The sequence below is a fragment of the Sander vitreus genome, chromosome 10 (assembly GCF_031162955.1).
Source record: "Sander vitreus isolate 19-12246 chromosome 10, sanVit1, whole genome shotgun sequence".
Lineage (NCBI taxonomy): Eukaryota > Metazoa > Chordata > Actinopteri > Perciformes > Percidae > Sander > Sander vitreus.
This window is the reverse complement of record NC_135864.1, coordinates 29,665,750-29,687,182: the sequence shown is the minus strand read 5'-3', so window position 1 is coordinate 29,687,182 and position 21,433 is coordinate 29,665,750. Positions and strand designations below refer to the sequence as shown.

Genomic DNA, 21,433 nt, shown 5'->3' with positions numbered 1-21,433 from the left:
TGTATGTATGCCTGCAAGCTGCTTCAGCACCTTACGGACAGCACTGTGTGTGTGTGTTTGTGTGTGTGTGTTTTTGATAGGAAAAGCCTTATTGAAAATGTGTGCCTTTTTGATATAGTGTGGCTGGATTCAAACTATCTGTGCTTTAGTCTGCTAGTGACACACGCACGCAGGTAGCTTTCAGGGATTGAACTCGGCCCTGTGTGGATTAAGACAGTAGGCAGTGTCATTGTGGCAATCATGGAGGAATGAAGAAGTGATTATAATGCTATCTTTGTGCACACCGTGTACATGTTTTGACCTGGTTAATTAAGTAGCAATGTAACGGGCATGCTCACGTGTGACTATTTCTATTTTAAGTCCGTTGGGTTAGAGGGAGGGGACAGAGGGACTGAATCTCAGGGTTTCAGAGGTCCATCTGAACATCTTGACTCGAGTGACAGCGTAAGCGAAGTGAGCGAGTGCAATCGGCAGTTAATTCTGCACATTTGAAGTGAATGCCCTGCTCTAATAATAAGGAATAGGGAAGTCTGGGCTTGAGATGCATCCCAGAGGACCGTGTCGTCAGCAGGTCTGAGCGCTGTTGTTTTTCACTATTGTCTAGTCTTTGTTTCCCAGTTGACTTTAGTGCACAGATCAGTCTCCGTTTAAGTCTCTCCTTTGTTTTTCTCGTTATGTCCATCCCTCGATTCTGCGGCTCCGTAGCCACTAGCCTTACTCCTGTTGTCTTAAAGATAAAAAAATTATTCTTTTGACACGTTTTAAAAGTAAATATATTATGCACAGAATGATGAATGTTGGCTGCAAATGGAAGGTATTTTGTGTTGTCTGTTTTACAAGGAATTATTGGCGTACGCTCATTTGTTTCAGTATTATTTAGCAAATTGTAAAGTTACCAGAATATGAAATGTTTATATAAAGTCCCCTGAGAGTCCTCAGTTATGACTTACGACGAGTGTCTCAGAAAGCTACTTTGTGTTAGCGGCTAGCAGGCTAAAGCACAGTTCTCCTCCCTGGCTTGCGCAAATCCCAGTGGGAACCGCTCTGAAAAGTTCCTGACAAACACATAGGACAAATACCAAACCACTAGAGAGACTTACACTGGACCGCACATTACTATCATGGTGAATTTATTTAAGAGTCTCATTGAATCAAAGGGGGTTTTGGTCTTACTTGATGGCGGGTGTGGAATAGGCATTGCTTTACCAAAATGTTCCTCCCGTGTGCCTTTTTTTTATGGTTCCAAACCTCGCATCACATACTGAAAGGTTGCTTCTATTTCTGTGTGGTTCCACTTCATGCTAGTTTGGGATGGTAAAGCTTACCTTGCCTTTTTATCTCCCGCAGTTTTGTCATAGTGGTCACTTCCTCTCTGAACAAGATATTGAAAAAAATAACAGTTTGGATTTGCACAATCCCGCAGTTGTAATGAACGAATCAGATGCTGGCAATTGTTTGTAAAACTTAAGTGTGCCTGTTTAGTATACTCTTAGTGTTGCTTGGCATATAAACACGATGATCCATATTAGACTTTCACACCAGAGCAAATGTATCGAATGAAATAATATTTTGTTTTCAAAATGGAAATGATCAAGACTTCTACTCGAACAATCAAATATTCAGACCCCTCTATAATTCCCATTGCCTCCAAAGGCTGACCCTGTTCTTAGAAAGAGGTGTAGCAAGGAATACCTCAAGTGCACTTATAAGTAAAGTCCATTTCTGCTTTTATGTGTGTGTGTTAAAGGGACGTCACCGCAGCCAAAAGTCAAAAGTGAAAGTTGATGTCGACGAGATGTAATGTTAAAAAAAAAGAAAAGTGATTATCATAAAGTTCCAAACTGCTTTTGCTTGCTTGCTTATGTGATTCAGAGCCACTGAATCATTGTTCAGTCAGATCTGAGGTGCGTCTCAGCACCATAAAGGATGATATTGCCATTCACTTCAAAGAATATATATTAAAAAAAAAGGGTAATTGCTCAGCTGCTCAAAATGCAGCGCAACATGTCTCCACTGCTTATTCTCCTGTACATTATGAACTACAAGTCAATCAACATGTAAATCTCAATAAAGAATGTTTTTGTATTTATTCTGAGGTGTTTTTCAACGTGCTTTATGACCAGTGGTGGAATGGAACTAAGTACATTTACTCCAGTACTGTACTGAAGTACTAAACGTTGAGGTACTTTACTTGAGTCTTTTCTTTCTTCTACTCCGCTACATTTCAGAGAGAAATATTGTACTTTTTAATTCCACTACATCAATCTTAACAGCTTTAGTTACTAGTTACTTTACACATTAAGATCTTTGCACATAAAACACATGCAGTTTATAAAATGTTTTGTTGAAATAAACCCAACAATAATTACAGCTGCAGTCATTAGACAAATGGAACGTTTTTGACTATTTCCAGTTTCTAAAATGTGAGCTATTTTCTGCATAGAATACATTTTCCTGATAATACTTGCATACTTTACTTAAGTAACCTTTTCAATGCAGGGCTTTTACTTGTAACAGAGTATTTTTTTCAGTGCTGTATTAGTACTTTTACTTCTTCCACCACCGTTTATGTCCCAACAGTTTTATCTTGTGCACTCGTAAAGCTCAGAGTCCAGTTTTATGGCTTATGAGAGGCTCTGAGAACTTTTGTATCTGTTGCTGTTAAATGTCCAGTAAAATGTTGAGGACATGTTTGCCTGTCCTGACTGGGCAAAAAAAAAACAGGGTTGGAGCTCAGGTTAGAGATAAGAAATAGAGGCTTGGGGCTGAGGCACGTTAGCACATGTAATGACTGCACACGAATATTAAGGGGTATGCATGGTGAGTGGAAAAATATTTTCTCATGTGTGTGTGGTTTAGCTTTTTGTCAGAGCAGATGTCTCCGTGTTTCACACACATTTACACACAGCTCCCTTCGGTTTAATCGCAGCACTAACTGCTCTTTCAGTTTCAGTTGCTGTTCTCAGTTCCCACTCCACTTCCTGTTTGCCTCTGGGGCCTCGGTTGTATGGCTGGCCAGTTGCCCTGACAACCGCTAACCTCATGCCATTAGTCCTAGTAAACAGGACCTTTTTTTTTTTTTACAAGCTCCTTTGTGTGTTTTTTCCTCCCCCTGTCCTGCCTTAATCTTCTGGACCACAAACAGTAAGAGTCATTTCAAAAAGTCCCTTCTCTGCTTTCTGTTCCCTCTAACACGGGTTCTTCAAACGTTGGAAGAAAAACCTAGAAATAGTGTTTTTAAGTAAACAGTTTTAAAATGAATCCTCTCTTGGAGTTAATTTATTTTGATACCATGCTCAGCAAAACCAAATCAAATCCCCTGCTGTCATTTTCAGGTGAAAAAAACCAAACGACGTACACACCATATTAACAAACAGCAAACAGTTCTGCAGTAATGTTACAGCAGACAGTTCTGCAGTAACGTTACACTCCTGCCATCTAGTGTTCACAATTTAAACTGCCGCTTCATTTGTCTTTTTATGCTTCACCCTTATTTTCAAATATTGAAGTGCCTGCAGGAGTATTCTAAAAAATATTATAGTAATGACAGATGAGGACCAGCGCCTTTAAATATAAAATAAGTATGACAGTAGTAGAAGTAGTCCAGTTTATTTTGAACATGTTAAGTATATGAAGTCAATTACTGAGCGACAGTTTTTCTAACAGAATATTATATATGAGTATTGTTGTGTTTTGTATCAACAGTTTTACTGTTTTATAATACACTGTATACAAAGAAGAAATAGCTTGGTTAGATGTTCCACCACTCGTATTAGATCAGTTCAGCTGGCTGGTGGGAAGTTTGAGGCAAATTGTTATTTTATATATATATAGCTTGTGTTTCCCCCTCCATGTTTCCATTGCCAGTAGTGATGCTTAGTAATCTTCTTCTTTTCAGTAAGACTAAATACATTTGTATGTTGTTGCAGGTACGATCCCCCTCCTTGCTGCCATTTTCACTTCCCATCACAAACAAGATTTTGAAAATAGGGGACATGTGCCCCCTGTCCCCCAGTGGAAATTACTTGGAGCTTGATTGCTGTGGCTCTTCCCTTCAAAGAGCTCAGACCTCAGATGATAGATTATTTGGTCTTTCAGAGCCAGGAGCTCATCTTTTAGCCCTGTTGGCCTCTCCCAGAGTCTGCACCTGGGCCATCGGAGCTGACGTGTGCTTCGTCTCATTCTCCAGTCTCTGTCGCAGCTGGGTCACAACAGCTTTTTGTGCCAGCTTGCGTTCAGAGAGTGCTAAATCCCTCCTGAGCTGCTTCATAACTTTTTCACAGCTTTTGAGCTCGGATTCCAGAGATCTCCACCTTCAGCTGGACTTTTGCAGAGTTGTGCTGCTCTCTTGCAAGTGTAGGCAGAAGATCAGAAACAATGTCTTTCCTCTTCTGCAGCGACTTCCGTAGAGCTGCGTTGTCTGCTTTTTTCTTATGCAACGCCTTCGCCAGAGCAGCAGTCGCTGATCTTTCCTGAGCAGGAGCTTTTTCAAGAGTAGCTGTTAATAATTTCTCATGATCAAGGGAGTCCTTCCTCGAGAGTCATCCTGTACATCTTCTCCCTTTTTGAGGCTTTTCTTCAGTTTGGTTTTTGAAGACTTCTCCGTCTCTGGTGCATCCTGGAGAAGAGCCCTGTCACCTCTCTCTCTTTCTCCAACATTTCCTCCAGAGCGGCTTTGTCTTGTCTCTCCATCTCCAGGTCTTTCTTCAGAAGATCCAGTTCATAAGAATCCTCCATCTGGAGTGGGATAGAGACATGTCAACACAATCTGCTTGTACATTATCAAATACAAATAAAAATAAAAAAACTTAGCCCACATAGATCAGATTTTATGTATTAATGGACTTTGACGATATACTGTAACACAACCCACACTGTTCTTTTGCCTCTCTTTTCTTTTTATGTATGGCTAACTTTAAAGGCATACTATGTATCTTTTCCCTCTTCGGTCCACTACAGGTTGTAGTGGACTAGTGAACTAGTTCCAATGAGACAACCTGTAGTGGACCGAAGAGGGAAAAGATACATAGTATGCCTTTAACTGTATTGCGGTAATTGTTAAAAACATATATTAATATCTACAAAAAGTGTTTAATGGATGGTACTCTGTGGTGCCCGGATAGCTCAGTTGGTAGAGCGGGCGCCCACATATAGAGGTTTACAACTCAACGCAGCGGCCCCGGGTTTGAGTCCGACCTGCGGCCCTTTGCTGCATGTCATTCCCCCCTCTCTTTCTCCCCTTTGATTTCTTCAGCTGTCCTGTCAATAAAGGCCTAAAAATGTCCAAAAAATAATCTTAAAAATAAAATAAAATATGTATGATACTCTGTGCATGTTGACTTGACAGCTCAATTAAAAAAAAACTATATAAAAAATAAAATAATCACCATCTTATTGGAGGCTGTGGAGTGCAGATCTTTATAATTCTCTAGGTTTTCACAGCAGTCACGTGAAATGCCTCCAATGACTTCCTCGTCGCTCTGTGCGGACAGTATGTCTATATTTTTGAGGGAAATGAAGGAGCGAAGGTTCATCACTGCTTCCATGGATCCAGCTGAATCTTCATCGATGACATCACTCACAGGGGAGGCAGAGGGGGAGAGGACACAGGCTGTTGTTACATCCTCCTCTTGCTGCAAAGACAACACACATCATGTAAATATAAAACTCGATTGTAAAGTACAGAGGCTGGACACAATATGGTGAACTTCTGTACAGTGGAATTAGAATCAGAATCAGAAATACTTTAATAATCCCAGGGGGAAATTATTTTTGTTACAACTCCAGATATACAAACAACATATTATCCAGACTTTAACATATATATTAAAAACAAATATGCAGTAATACTATATAAAAGATCAAATGTACAGTGTTAATGTGCAAATAGTGCAATAAAAAAGAGAAATGATTGTCTATGTTTGAGAGATTACAGAGAGGGAGGCGTTGTACAGTTTAATGACCACAGGCAGGAGCCATTTCCTGTGGCGCTCTGTGGTGCATCTTGGTAAGAGGAGTCTTCTGCTGAAGGCGCTCCTCTGCTGGGCCAGTGTGTCGTAGAGAGGGTGTGTGACATTATCAAAGATGGACTGAAGCCTGGACAGCATCCTCCTGTCAGCCACGGTCGTCAGTGTGTCCAGCTCCTCCCCCACGACATCACCAACCCTCCCGATCAGTTTGTTCAGTCTGTTGGTGTCTGCGACCTTCATCCCACTGCCCCAGCACGTGACAGCGAAGTAGATAGCACTGGCCACAACAGACTGATAGAACATCCTCAGCATCGATCGGCAGATGTTAAATGACCTCAGCCTCCTGAGGAAAAAGAGTCGACTTTGGCCCTTTTTGTAGACGGCATCGGCGTTTCTAGTCCAGTCCAGCTTATTATTTAAGTACACCCCCAGATACTTATACTCCTCAACAGTGTCCACAGGGACCCCCTGGATGGAAACAGCGGTCCCAGATGATTTCGCCCTCCTCAGATCCACTACGAGCTCCTTCGTTTTTGTCACGTTGAGCTGCAGGTGGTTCAGCTCACTCCAAGTGACAAAGTTGCCCACAACAGTCCTAATGCAAACTGATGAAACAGCCAGCAGCTGTAGTGATGGCCAAATGAAGCTTCATGAACCATTTTCTTTATTTTCTGAGCCCACTAAATGGCACTCTTGGTTTAAAGAAAAAAGGTTAAAGGAATGGCAATTCAGTGTGCTTTCAACTTTTTGTTGAACAGAGAGCACTAACTAGAGGGCTCAGAAAATAAAGAAAATGATTCATGAAGCTTTATTTGGCTACATCACTACAGCAGCAGAACATATGTGAAGATTAGTTTACCGGTTCAATCCCCAGACCAACAGGATAAAATCTGGGTGGGGAATACCACTGAGGTGCCCCTGAGCAAGGCCCTTAACCCCATTAACCCCGACTGCTCCAGTGGAGCAGCAGATCAGACTGCGGTTGTACTGGGCAGCTTCCAGGTATGAATGTGTGTAAATGTGATGAATGTGAACCTCCCCTGAATAAATAAAGGTTAAATAAAAAAATAAAAATAAAAAAATAAATTGGCTTCAGGGGGAGGCTGCTAGAGGGTAAATACACTAAACTCAGTTGCATTATGCACAACTATTTCCTTAACCTGTATAACTCTGGGGTATATGTGGCACCATGGGTCCTGCAGGTTGAGCAGAGACGCATACAGAGGTGGAAAAGTGTGCTCAAAAGTATGTCAGTATTGGCGCTTTTCCATGACATGGTACCTACTCGCCTCGACTCTACTCGCCGTTTTTGGTTTTCCATTACGAAAAAAAGTACCTGGTACCTGCCAACATGTACTTTTTTTAGTACCACCTCCGTAGAGGTTCCAAGCGAGCTGAGCCGATACCAAAAGGTGACGTGAAAGCGACAGACGGCGGTGTCCTGAACAAACCCGCCATTTTTAAATAGTTCAGCCAGCTGTGTTATTTTTTTTTGCTGCCTCCAGCTTCATTTGAAACAAAATGTGTCTTCTGGCTGTGGCAACAACAACACATCTTCGACGTTCTGTGTGTGTGTGTCGCGTTAGGTCACGGCAGTTTACTGCGGCGCTGCTTGTTTTACAGTTCTGCGGAGGCTCCAGGCAGAGCTTTCGCGATAGTCTACGTACACACACACATATGCCGGCTCGACGCACAAGTATAAACATCAGGCCACTTACATAGGCTACGGCGAAAGCTCTGCGTGGAGCCTCCGCAGAACTGTAAAACAAGCTCAAGTGGCCTGATGTTTATACTTGTGCGCTGGTGTGTGTGTCGAGTAGTGTGTGGTGTATAAGACGACCAGCCACGCTGAGGCGGTACTAAAATCAGCAATGGAAAACGGACGCACAGTGTGTCGAGTCGAGGCCAGGCGAGTAGAGTCGAGGCGAGTCGAGCAGGTACCATGTAATGGAAAAACGCCATATGTCAGGCATGAAAACGGGTCAGGGGTGAAAAAGCATGCCCCCGGACCCCTCTACTTCTGCTACTTGGGCAGAGTGATTTGCTTTGCAGCAAGCCTTGCTGAGAATATAGTTCCCGGTTTGTTTACGGTTAGAAGATGGTTGTGTCTCATGTTACGTTGTTGTTTTTTGTACACGCTGTGACTCTACAAATCACAACATGTAAATAGAAACATGTTGGCGTTATTTTGTCACTTATTCGGAGCAGTAGGCTAGTTGGAACCAGTTACCTGCAGGTTCTGTGCTAGGCTAAGCTACCGGTGGAACCGTCAGACAGCGTTACAACACACACGGAGACGAGAAGGGTAGCCTATGTATCGACTTGTCTAACTCTGGGGGTTACGGTGAATAAGCTAAAGTCCCAATAAGTCGGCGTGTTCCTTTAACCAAAGGTTTCACCTGTTTGATGACAATAACACAATGTTGAATTGTTATTAGCTTTCTGCTCCAGTGGATTTGTAGTTACCTTGACATCAGCTCAGTTCTTTTCCTATTTTTTTTTTCTCCTTTTGTTTGTATCTTGTGAACATGAACGCAGTACATATAAGATCCATAAGTCAAGAGAATTGATATCTTACATATTTCATAGTATTTATATCCTGTGTTGTGCAAAGCTAGACTAAATTAACCAGAAAGTTGAGTGCATATATGAAAGTGACACAAATAAAACAATTTTCTGGGTGCTAGATATGAAATTTGAGTGTAAATAATCCTAAAATCCTCATATACATGTAGTTGTAAATTCATGATTTATAAATCTAAAAGGCTGTAGGCTAATGTTTGCAGATGTGAAGCTCTTTCCATTTCTGTGTCCTTTCACTGACTAATATTATTAATACTAGCTATGAAATATGTTTATAGAGCTCGTTTCATCACCAGTAGATGTGATCAATGTAAAACATTTAGAACTAACTGAATGCCTGCTGGGTTCTGTGTGAACTATGACGTCACACGGAGATTCCATTCTCCACAGAATGTGATTACATCAGTCATACAGTTAGCTAACTTGCTACATGTAGCCTACACACTTAAAGCTGTTTCACATTATACATTATTGTGTTATTATATATATTATTATGTTTTGTATGTTATTATATTAACTATTTTGAAGTTTATATCAACTGTAGCCAACTGCTGCTAGACAACCCGCAACATAGCAGGCTAACATCATGTTAGCTTGATTAGCTGAGTAGCTAATGTATAAAGAAAGTTAGCATGTTAGGCATATGCTGTGCATTTGGCTGCATTGATTTTATTTTTTATTTTTTGGACTGAGCTTAAAAGATACTGTGTTGTGCACAACTAAAAGAAATTAAAGGACTATAACTTAAAACTTAAATTTATTTATGGCCAGAATATTTTATATATTTCTTTACTTTTATTTTGGGTGGGAATGAGAGTTGTAACATTGTATTTTTGAACTGTCAATACTAAAAAACGAATCCCAATACAATTCAACCAAACGAAATGAGGCAGGTGCAAGAGCCCTCTTAGCCTGATTGAGACCTATACACTGTACTCAATCAACTAATTCCTCTATAGTTTAGGGGTACACCAGGATTGTCCTTGTGAGATTTCACTATAGGATTTATAATCGATCTATACCAGAGGTAGGGCAAGATTCCAAGCATAAAACAGTTTTTAAATAGGCCATGCAGAATCTGCAGCGGTTTCGGCGATCTTAAAACTTCAGTAGTTATATAGTCAATGCCTGTGGCTTTTCCCAACTTTGCTTTATATAAAGCATTTTGGACCCGTTCCATTGTAATTTCAGCATTTAGATCTTCATTGCTATAGCTGTCTATTTGTGCCATGTCATCTTCAAATTGACATTTTGTTAAACATACACCCCTATAAAAGGAATACTCAAACTCAGTGTTGTCGGTGATTAATAGTCCTTTAAAATCATCCTCCCATCTTTTTATTATGTTTCATGAATCACTGTACCATCTGTGCTCAGTACTACCTCCATAGGTATTTTCATTTCTCGTCTGGGCCCCTTTTTAAGTAATAATATTCCAAAAACATTGAGGGTTTGATGTTTGAACTTGATCTAAATGCACTATCATAGCTCTTTGGAATCTCCTCTTATATAATCTGTATTTAAATGGTATCTGCTGATTTTATAGTTTTCCAAGAGGCGCTGTCTCTCTGACCCACTTTCTTTACATCTTAGAAACTGCCGCTCCAAATTACGGACTGCCTGAAACAGATTTTGTAGTTCCTTATTCCAGTATGGCTTTTGGGGTTTACTATTAGTAGATTGTCATACTGTACAGTCAAACAGTTAAAAAGTTTGGGGATGCAGGAAAGTGAGGTATTTAATTTAATTATTAATTTAATATTTAATTGGGTGGATTTCTGCAAACCTTAGGTCGACTGTTTGATATTCACATTTTAAAAATGTATTACCATTCATCAGAACAGAGGAAATGACAGGGAACTAATCTTATTTTTATTCTCATTGTTTTATTTTGTCTTAGTTAAGATTAAGAGTACATGGCAAAAGACTTTAAAGGCCCACCTCAGCAACAGCTCCCGACCCAGCCCAAGCTCTCTAAGAAAGGCAAGGTAAAACTCCCATAATTCTTAGCAAATAAAGAAAATGGAAGAAACCTCAGAAGAGACCATTCAAAGAGAGGCTCCCCCTCCTGGCGGCGACTGGGTGTGCAACAGGAACGTTAGGTGGGTTTTTTAACAATTACAGAGCAGAAATCTACATTAATAGGCAGTGGCAGTTCTACATTGAATTACACCCTGGGCGAGACCCCCTTCTTTATTGGCATGAACAAAGAAAACGTGTTGCCAAAGCAGTTTACAGAATATTCATAATGTCACACATTGAATACATAGGTGTCACATAGATTCTATACTGTACTGATCGCTATACTACACACTAACTCTATCTCTCTCTCTTTCTCTCTCTCTCTCTGTCTTTTTAATTCAAGCGCACACAAAATCACCTGACAGGAGAACATGATGTGTGCTATTCTTTCTACAGTCACATGCACAGTCACTGTGAGGCTGAAACTGACTCCCAATCAGTGTTCCATTTAACACTAACAACATTTCAATACCAAAACATGAGCCATTTGTTTTCTGCAGTGTGCGGGTTTCATCCACCTGTGCCTCTGCCTGCCTGTGTGCGCATCGCAGGGTGTCCGGTGCCAGACTGGAGCAAAGACCACTATAGGAGCCGTTAGTGGGGATACAACTGCTCACCGGCCTGGGAGTGCACCATCTCTTTATCACTATTAAACCACTGTTCTTTATTATCAACGTTTCATTCCTTTGAAGACATTTGGCAGAGCAGCATTGTCTTTTATTTTACCAAGTTGGATTGCTTTCGTGAACTTCTACTATCTAGCATACTTTTAGTTCTCAACACAGAGTCTGTTTCAGCAGAGCAGAGCATCACGCTCTGAGGGGGCGGGGCCTACAACTCACAAAGGTGGGAGGTAACTAAAGTTCACAAGTTACTGGAAAACCAGTAAAGAAGCCAACTTTTTGTCAATATCTTCTGGTGCATGGCGTTTTTCCCCACATGCTCTGCATTGATCTGATCGGCAACAGTCTTGACTTTAAAGGCTTGCACCTCAGGACTCTCAGTAAGCGACTGGATTTCTCTCTGAAAGTACTCATTTTCCTCCATCTTTAACTTCAGATGAGTCTGTAGGGTCTGCACTTCATCACAAAGCGCTTTCTCCTTCTGACGAGCTTTGAGCTGCTCCCGAGCACAAACATCTTTCTCTAGTCTGAGCTTGTTCTTCGCCTCCTGAAGTTCTTGTTCCAGGCTGTTCTTTTGTTTGCTTGTGGACTCATTCTCCTCTTTCAGTGTGTAATACTTGTGCTCAAAAACCTTAAGTTTTTGCTGAATGTCTTTTAACTCCTGCACTTGTTGTTGCAGAGTCTCATGGTTACGTCTCATGGCCTCTTCTCCGTCACGCAACTCCTGGATTTCTTCTTTCAGGGTCTTGTTTTCTTGGCTCATCTCATTATAGTTGTGTACAAAGCCTTTGAGTTCTTGTAGAACACTTCTGAGCTCCTGAGCCTGTTCTTGAATAGCCGTATTCTTTTTAAGAATGGCCTCTTCTCCTTTACCCAACTTTGTTTTCAGCTCCTTGACTTCCTCTTTCAGGGCATGATTTTGTTGGTTTATAAAGTCATTTTCCCGTGTAGTCATATAATAATTGTGCACAAATTCTTTGGCCTCCTGAAGATCTCTTTGCAAAGCCTGGTGTTCTTGTGCCATGGAATCCTTTTCATTTTGAAACCTTAGGTTCATCTCTTGAATGTCCTGTTTCAAGCTATTTATTTTTTGTCCCAAAGACTGGTTTTCTTGCTCCAATAGATGAACGGCTTCCTGTTCTTTCAGACTTCTATTTAGCCGTTGAACTTCTTTTTGAAGAGTCTTGTTCAGGGTCAGTTCTTCTATTTTTTGGTGCAAAGTCTTGTTCTCAATTTCTAAGTCCTTTAACTTAGTCTGCACCTCTTTGTTCTGTTTGCGAACATCCTCAATTTCGTTGCACAGAGCCTTCTTTTCGCTGTGCAGGATGTCAGCGTCTTTGCGGAGGGTGGGACTTTCAGTGCATAACACCTCGTTCTCTATTTGGAGGGCCCTTTTATTGCTGTTTCTGGAGTACTTGAATTTCTCACGAAGGCCCTCAATATTTTCACGGAGTTCCCCATTCTGTCTTTGAAGGTCCCTGTTCTTTCTGAAGAGGACCTCGTTTTCTCGGTGTTGGGCTGTGTTCTCATCACTCAGAGGCCTGAGAGTACCAGACTGCTCTTGCTGTGCCATTTTTTTGCTTTCTGTCAAAACAAAATGTCTGTATCAATGAGCTGTATTGCGTATTTTAAGTGCTCTCTCTACAGTGCAGCTGACTAAATCCTATAGTGAAATGTAATCCTTTCAGTTCCTTCCCTTTGAATCTACATTCTATGATGTCACAAAGGCAATATTCCTATATTCTGCTCAGTGGAATTGCATTGCTAGGCAACAGATTGGGTCCATGTTTACTTCCTGCCAGCTGATGTCATTCATATACAAACTCATAGAAATAGAATGGTCATTTTAATCCAAATCAGCATAGCAGTACGGTCAAAGCAGCAGCCATTTTTTGACTTTTTCTATTTGCTGTTGATTATTGCAGCATTAAAGGGGCTATACGACATTCAAAGACTGGGCCGGGATTATATGGTACATTATGGATTTCTAAGGAGGTTGTTATTATATTAACTATTTTGAAGTTTATATCAACTGTAGCCAACTGTTGCTAGACAACCCGCAACATAGCAGGCTAACATCATGTTAGCTTGATTAGCTGAGTAGCTAATGTATAAAGAAAGTTAGCCTGTTACTAGTTAATCTGTTACTAAACCTGAATGTGTTCCTACTCTGAATGTAACATTCCTGCACAGCAGTTTCCTACCTCAACATAAAAAAATACTACAGAATATCTTAGTTATTGCAAAAGGACCTCTTCTTGCCTCCAGGTTATAGATATATTGTGATTTGAGCTCACCCACTAGCCTTATCATTAGCTGAGAAAACCTTTGCACTTAATTCACTTAAATGTTTTTATCAAACTACAATTGACTAACAAATCAATAAATACAGTGTAAACTGCCACTACATCAACAATACCAGATACATTAAAACACATTAAAGCTATAGTGAGTAGTTTCTGTCACCCCACTGAGGAATTCTAATTAATGACAACCACACTGTCGGTGCGTCCACATGATACATGCCTGGTCACGCATGCACCCCCACCCTTCCTCCACGCAGTTGCTAGTATGCAAGGAGGACACAGAGGATTAAAAAATCATGATGGACTCTTCAGAAGAGGTCATTATCTTTGCTGGAGCTTCTGCGCGGCAAATTTACCGGACACCACAATCTTCTGAACATAGCCATACTGAGACATACAGAGAGAGTTGTGTGGAGCTGATAGTCTTAATTAGCTTTGTAGCAACTCATTTGGCAATGGCTTGAATGTAACGGGCGTTCATTAATATCAAAAAGTTACGTACTGAAGCTTTAACCTACAATGTAAGTTTTAAACTTGTAAAAACGTGGCAATCGTGGCAAACGTGTTAGCAAACAGCAGCTTATTTACACATCCAGCTGACAGGATTCATTTAGAGTTCTGTTTGTGTCCACTGGGTGAATGTAAGTCCAATATTGACTTTCCTTTTAACTCGTGAGAGAAATATTTGGCTATTTAGCTGCGTGGATAACATAAAGTATACATTGTACATACACATACACACACACACACACACACACACACACACACACACACACACACACACCCCTCTCTCTTATCTCTGGATGTTTCCTCTCCTCTCTGAATAATGTGTGTATGAAGACCCGTCAGCCTCCGTGGTTTTAGAGTCATGTAAAGGACATTGATAACTGCATAGAGAGCTGATGCTACAAAGTTTCCTCTGATGATGAGATAAAGAAGTCATGTTTGTCAAAAAAAAGAAAAAGAGAAGCTGCTGATGAGGGTTGGTGTAGAGCGTATGAGCTGAGGGTGTCAGTGTTTGTTGACCTCGGAGCAGAATGGCTGCAGTCACAGAGCTCTCCTTCCTGCTGTTTGCTCTCATCAACAACATCCATGCAGAAGAATGGATCATCATCCGACGGGAAAGGACCTCTTACACCTTCAACCTCTCCAACAACACTAACTCCTGCCTGATCTCCAGATCTGTTGGTGAGGCTTGTCCTGTGGAACACCTCTGACCTCTGGTCCAACAACTCCTCAGTACCTGAACGTTTGAAACAACGACTTGTCAGCACGGTGAATACTTCTTCTTACACCATCCTCCACCTGACCCATTCAGACTCCGGCCCGTACCAAGAGGAGTGTTGGACTGAGGGCAATGTGACGCATGAGAACAACATCAGTATTATGGTTTGTACTACTTCAATAGATAAGACATATATCACAGCGAGACTTGGAGAAACAATGGACCTGCCATGTGAGGGAGCAGCTGATAATCTGGATATCCAGTGGCTCAAACAGGACGCTATATATGACCAAGAAACATGAAGCAGAGTTTTTGGGGACAATACGACATCAGTGATGGACAATGTTAGAGGAAGATACCAAGTGGTGACAAACACATCAGCTCTTCATGTATCCAACGTCACAGCAACAGACGTTACACAGTAAACCACAGTATGAGATGATCTACTGCTCAGTGGGAGAGACCGCTGTGTTGCTGTGCACTATCACTGACTCCAATGATGAACAGCCCCCCACGTTGGAGGAAGTATAATTCCAAAACACCCTCTTACACTGACCTAGAACTACAAAACCAGACTGTGCCTTCAGTAGATCAAAACTACTCGCTGGTGTTTTCATCACTAACGTTAAATCACTCAGGTCAGTACATCTGTGAAGCCTCTATGAGAGAGCACCAGTATTATCTGGTGGTGTGCCCCAAATCTGGCCCCCCTGCTGTAGAGCTCTTCTCAGAGGGAGAAGAAGTCACTCTCAGATGCAGAGATTGGAGAGAGGGTAAGGTGCATGTTTGGTTTATCAAGTCACACCGAACAGAGGGAAGAATCTTTAGTGTAGAGTCTAATCAGAGCATGAGCAGAGTGAGCTGGTACTATAATAATGGTAACCTGGTTATCTCTAATATCTCAGTGGGAGACACAGGGGAGTACTGGTGTGCAGTTATTGACCGACATTATCAGTGTGTGTCAACCAGCAGAACTCTGGTAGTGTACATCAAGCCCTTTGGGATTTACTACTGAGTATTATACTATTATATTGTTTATATATTGAGTTAGTTGATCTTTTCTTGATGTTGTTGTGGATGCGTGTGATTATAGGGATCACTGTTTTGGGCTGCACCCTGACCCACAGGAGGGGGGGGAGGGGGCTGCTCTGTTAGGAGACATTGGTTTAATAGTTTAACATGTTGGGAATTCACTTTTTAACATTACTGTCATCTAACAGTTTTATTACAAATCACTTAATGTGTGTGTCTGTCTGTCTGTCTGTCTGTCTGTGTCTGTCTGTGTGTGTGTGTGTGTGTGTGTGTGTGTGTGTGTGTGTGTGTGTGTGTTTCTGATGTTTTATTTTAAATCTAAAGATTATGTGATGTTTTATATAATATATGAAGGAATATGATTTGTCTTTAATGCATTTATAATAGTTGTATCTTGCAGTGTTATAAACGTATATATAATAAACATCTATATTATACGTCTGTATAATAAACATTATTAATAAACAATAAAACTTGGGAACCAGTTTTTACTGTTTTGATTGTGATTTCTGATTTTAATTATTATAAGTAACATATCTCTCGGTCTGCACATTTAAACACAGATTAATCTGACCAAAGTGCTGTATAAAAGAACATTAAAATATATCAAAACACTAAAAGAAGATCCCAATGTTGTGATATATATTTTGTTGCAAAATGAGTTTACTATATGAAATAAACATTTTCTTTCTGTAACTAGATGCCCTGGACTCTGTGTTCTCTACTGTTTGAGTAATGTCTAATGAATGCACTGTAGTGTTTAGTTATTATTATTATTATTATTATTATTATTATTATTATAGGCTGTGTGTGTGTGTGTGTGTGTGTGTTTGTGTGTGTTTATGATGTTTTATTTTAAATCTGAAGATAATGTGATGTTTTATATTATATATGAATGAATATGAATGGTCTTTAATGCATTTATAATAGTTGTATCTTGCAGAGGGGGGAGGGGGGCTTCTCTGTTAGGGGACATTGGTTTAATAGTTTACAGTTTGTTTTCGATTGCTAAACGACAGTGGTCACAACTGAAGCCACCTTTGCAAAACTCTAACCCCAGTCTGCATTACCAACAGTCACCTGAACTCATTCCAAGCAACACAACTCTTCACACGTCTCAAAACAGGCTCAGTGCAGCCAAACACTATGAACAATCCTCAGCTGTTTATCAGTAGCAATGGAACAAAATCCAGGGGATATATTTATTTTCAATTTACAATATGAACAGCTGTTCACTTTGACTTTTGCCTATAAATTAGGTTTAGAACATGTTGTTATCTGTTCTGACATACAGTGTGAAAGCATTTGCAAATTGGTAAGTAAAAATCCATTGTTTTGGTCTTGGTTGAGCTTGTGTGTAAAAGAAGTTCAAGCATTTTAAATGTGTGTTAACTGTATGCATTTTGTGTCAAAGCAACAAGACGTGTTAAATGTAGAGCCTACACAGACGGATGTTGTGCTGACTGTGTTAAGAGTTTAGGAAAGTTGTTAAAAGTATTGAAAAAATTGTCATAGCGATCGGGAAAAACTGTAACAGTAACAAAGAATAGTGTGACTAATCCTGCCTCTCTCCAGCATCATGCGGCAAGTTTTCTTCATCACATTGGATGTCTGCATCATCTCTAAATACAAATGAATGTGGTGTTTCCATTGCTTTCACCTATTTGCTGTTGTGTTTTCCTATTTGCTGTTGTGTTTTCATGTTTGCTGTTGTGTTTTCGTTTGCTGTTGTGTTTTCATGTTTGCTGTCGTGTTTTCATGTTTGCTGTCGTGTTTTCATATTTGCTGTTGTGTTTTCCTATTTGCTGTTGTGTTTTCATGTTTGCTTTTGTGTTTTCGTTTGCTGTTGTGTTTTCATGTTTGCTGTCGTGTTTTCATGTTTGCTGTCGTGTTTTCATATTTGCTGTTGTGTTTTCCTATTTGCTGTTGTGTTTTCCTATGTCGTGTTTTCCTATTTGCTGTCGTGTTTTCCTGTTTGCTGTCGTGTTTTCATGTTTGCTGTCGTGTTTTCCTATTTGCTGTCGTGTTTTCCTCTTTGCTGTCGTGTTTTCCTATTTGCTGTCGTGTTTTCCTAGTTGCTGTCGTGTTTTCCTATTTGCCGTCGTGTTTTCCTATTTGCCGTCGTGTTTTCATATTTGCTGTTGTGTTTTATGATTTGCAGGGCCACCGTACAAATCTTACACCCAGAGGCCCGTTTCAGAAAGCAGGTTTAGTGAAAACTCTGAGTTTGTTAACCCTGAGATGAGGGAAACTCTGGGTTTTCTGTTTCAGAAAGGGAGGTTTGGCAGTTTGTTATCTGTATGAATAAAAAAAACAGGGTTGGTTTATTAACTGTGTTAGGCAGATTAGAAAATGTTTTTTTCTCTTTCCTTTTGTTGGTGATCCCATTGATGAAGAAGCTGTATTACTTCGCAGGGTGTTAAACACACGTCGGGAGACAATATTGAGGCCCCGACTATAGATGCATTTTCATTTCCAGATACTATCCTACCTATTTGAGCGGTATCGTTTTTCTTCCCAGTCTATCAGTTATGTAGATACCTTATCTGTCCTTATATCACTAACGTCCCACCCATCGTGGACATGCTCTTACATCCCAGCACATTCTTTGTGTTGCATTACATTTTTTTTGCAGCAGTTTTCTTTACAACATTGGTGATGCGGAGCATATTAGTAAAGCCACTGTATAGCAAAGCGCCGTCAGAAGAGTGTGACTCTCACTGAAATGTGTATTAAACGTTTTTGTAGCGTTCCCTGGACACAAACCAGTAAGAGACATTAAAAAGGAGTTCCACAGTATTGAAGGTGAATGATGTAAACCCTTAATTAAAGATTATACATTATAATTCTGTTAATGATGGTGCTGCAGCCTCAGAATGGGATTAGTAGGCCTAGGACTTTTAATAATAATAATAATAATAATAATAATAATAATAATAATAATGTATACTTTATTAATCCCGCAAGGGGAAATTACAATGTTTTCACTCTGTTGTTATTATTATACACATTACACACACGCCTGAATTGCACACACATGCTCAGTACCTATACATGCACTAATGGAGAGATGTCAGAGTGAAGGAGCTGCCCATGGAAAGGCGCCACGAGCAGTTGGTGGTTCGGTGCCTTGCTCAAGAGCACCTTGGCAGTGCCCAGGAGGTGAACTGGCACCTCTCCAGCTACCAGTCCACCACTATACTTTGTCCGTATGGGGACTTGAACCAGCGACAGTTGGCTCAGAGTTAAGCACGTGCACCACCACTATAAAAAGGCAGCATGAATGGAGCCATGATACTACGATTATGGCAACAACCACAAACAAACTGGTCGGCGGAAATACTCATGCGCACATACAGCAAGTTTGAACATATATTTTGTTAAAAAAGCAACTCCTCTTAATCATAAGTATAATATTACTGGTGAAATGGTATTGAACCTATAATCTATTTAATTTAGGTGCAATCCTGCGGCCGAAAAAGTACTAGGCCTACTAATCCCATTCTGAGGCTGCAGCACCATCATTAACAGACTTATAATTCATAATCTTTTATTTCAAAGGGTTTACATCATTCACCTGCAATACTGTGGAACTCCTTTTTAATGTCTCTTACTGGTTTGTGTCCAGGGAACACTACAGAAACGTTTAAAGGCATACTAGGTAACTTTTCCCTCTTCAGTCCCCCTACAGGTTGTCTCATTGGAACTACATCCGCGCGAGCTGTAGTTCCAATGAGACAACCTGTAGGGGGACCGAAGAGGGAAAAGTTACCTAGTATGCCTTTAAAACACGTTTCAGAGGGAGTCACATTCTTCTGACGGCCCTGCATACAGTGGCTTTACTAAAATGCATCACCAATGTTGTAAAGAAAACTGCCGTTTGCAAAAAAAATTTAATGTCACACAAAGAATCTGCTGGGATGTAGAGCATGTCCACGATGGGTGACGTTAGTGATATGAGGACAGATAAGGTTATGTAGGCTACATAACTGATAGACTGGGAAGAAAAACGATACCGCTCAAATAGGTATAGGCTAGTATCTGGAAAAGAAAATGCATCTATAGTCGGGGCCTCAATATCATCTCCCGATGTGTGTTTGACTCCCTGCGAAGTAATCCAGCTTCTTCATCAACGGGATCGTCGACAAAAGAAAATGCCATGTTTTGAGAAAAAAAACGTATAGTCTGCTAACACAGTTAGTAAACCAACCCTGTTTTTTATTCATGCAGATAAAATGAGCCTGATACAGACTGAATGAATGAATGAATGAGGAAATGTGTGAGTAACCCTTCTCTCTCAGGTTTGATTAACCAGGAAGAACCCTCTTTAATCTGGCACATTGCTAATGGTATTTCCCAGAACCAGGGAAATAAAGACTTTGTTGAGCGGAGGACTTAAACGTCTACTTCCTGAATTCCTGAAAACGGGATCGACTGGATCTGAACGTTTCACCAATTAGAAAGATCAGACTCTTCACAACAGGGCTCCAGACTAAATGTTGTTACTAAGAGCACTGTAGCCCCTAACTGGAAGATTTGACAGACCTTAAATCAACCTGCAACACAATACTTAACATTTCCCCAACTTGAACTGTTTTACTGATAAATGCTTTAGTAATAAATACAGAAACTACAATATGCTGTTTTATTTTAATTCAGTCACATTTTAATTGAATGGTTCTTAACAAATGCACATTCAGGAGATGTAAACAAAGTATCATTATCGTTACTGTATTGTATTATTGCCTCAGCCTCATACAGGATCTCCCTCCTGCTCACGTACCGTGCAACTCCACACAGTACAACAGGAGTGTCACCATATGAACTCATGTTCAACAGGAAAATGAGCACAAAGGTGAACATCGGTGCAGCAAGCAAATCTACCCTGCTGCCGGTGAAGCAGCTGCGCAACCGTGTCACCTCCAAACAAAACGCATCGAAAGCCTACACAGATGTGAGGAGAGGTGCACAAGTACCAAGGATCAAAGACGGAAGCGTAGTAAGAGTACGGAAACCCTTCCACGTCATAAAAATGAAGAATTCCACAGACCTGCCAGGGTTGTACGGAGAGCTGGTGCAAATGCGTATGTGCTGGAAGATGGACGTACATGGAACACTACTCATCTCTCTGTCTGGTTCCTGACAGTGTAACAGACACCATTGAAAGTCCTGTTCCTGTACCTGAGGCGGGACCTGCACGACTGCTGGATGGTGACGTGCTGAAACCACGCCAGGGTCAGAAAGAAGCCTGCGATTATGTACAGTAATCCTTCTCATCGCCTTTGGGGGGAAACTATTGAAGAGGGAATGACAAAAACAAAAAACAAGGACATTGAAAAAGTGACTGGAAGCAAACTATAATTTGAATGTTGTTTTTGCTTGTGAAATTGTTTGCTTAAATCCGCTTTAGTTGAAAGCTACTGTTAGTAAAGTAGTGCGATAGACATAAGGTTGCCTGCTATAACTGTTAAATTGATACTATTACTGGAAAGAAGAGTTTGTTAATGCTATGTAAGATAAGGGAGACATTTAAGTTAGCATTAGTCTACAGCCGAGGTCTAAGTGATTTAAGAGACGGCGTATTAACCTTTATTTTACCTGGTGGGCTTCCTAAACAAGAGGGGAAATACAGTATGTTGTGTATTGAGTAACAGGTTTAACCACTAGATGTCG

The 21,433-nt window shown here is 40.5% G+C and overlaps 1 protein-coding gene and 1 long non-coding RNA gene across 2 annotated transcripts; both read right to left on the bottom strand.

The window, feature by feature from the left end:
• Positions 1–3,593: 3,593 nt before the first annotated feature.
• Positions 3,594–21,189, bottom strand: LOC144524657 (uncharacterized). The gene is made up of 3 exons (XR_013502628.1): positions 20,869–21,189; positions 5,388–5,633; positions 3,594–4,737 (listed from the first exon to the last, which is right to left on the bottom strand). It is a non-coding gene; the product is annotated as an uncharacterized LOC144524657 (long non-coding RNA).
• LOC144524655 (uncharacterized) lies at positions 7,103–20,900 on the bottom strand. Its single transcript, XM_078261062.1, has 2 exons — positions 20,811–20,900; positions 7,103–12,781 (listed from the first exon to the last, which is right to left on the bottom strand). Exon 2 carries the CDS (start codon positions 12,768–12,770, stop codon positions 11,439–11,441), a length of 1,332 nt encoding a protein of 443 aa, XP_078117188.1. The 5' UTR covers positions 12,771–12,781; positions 20,811–20,900; the 3' UTR covers positions 7,103–11,438.
• Positions 21,190–21,433: the final 244 nt, after the last annotated feature.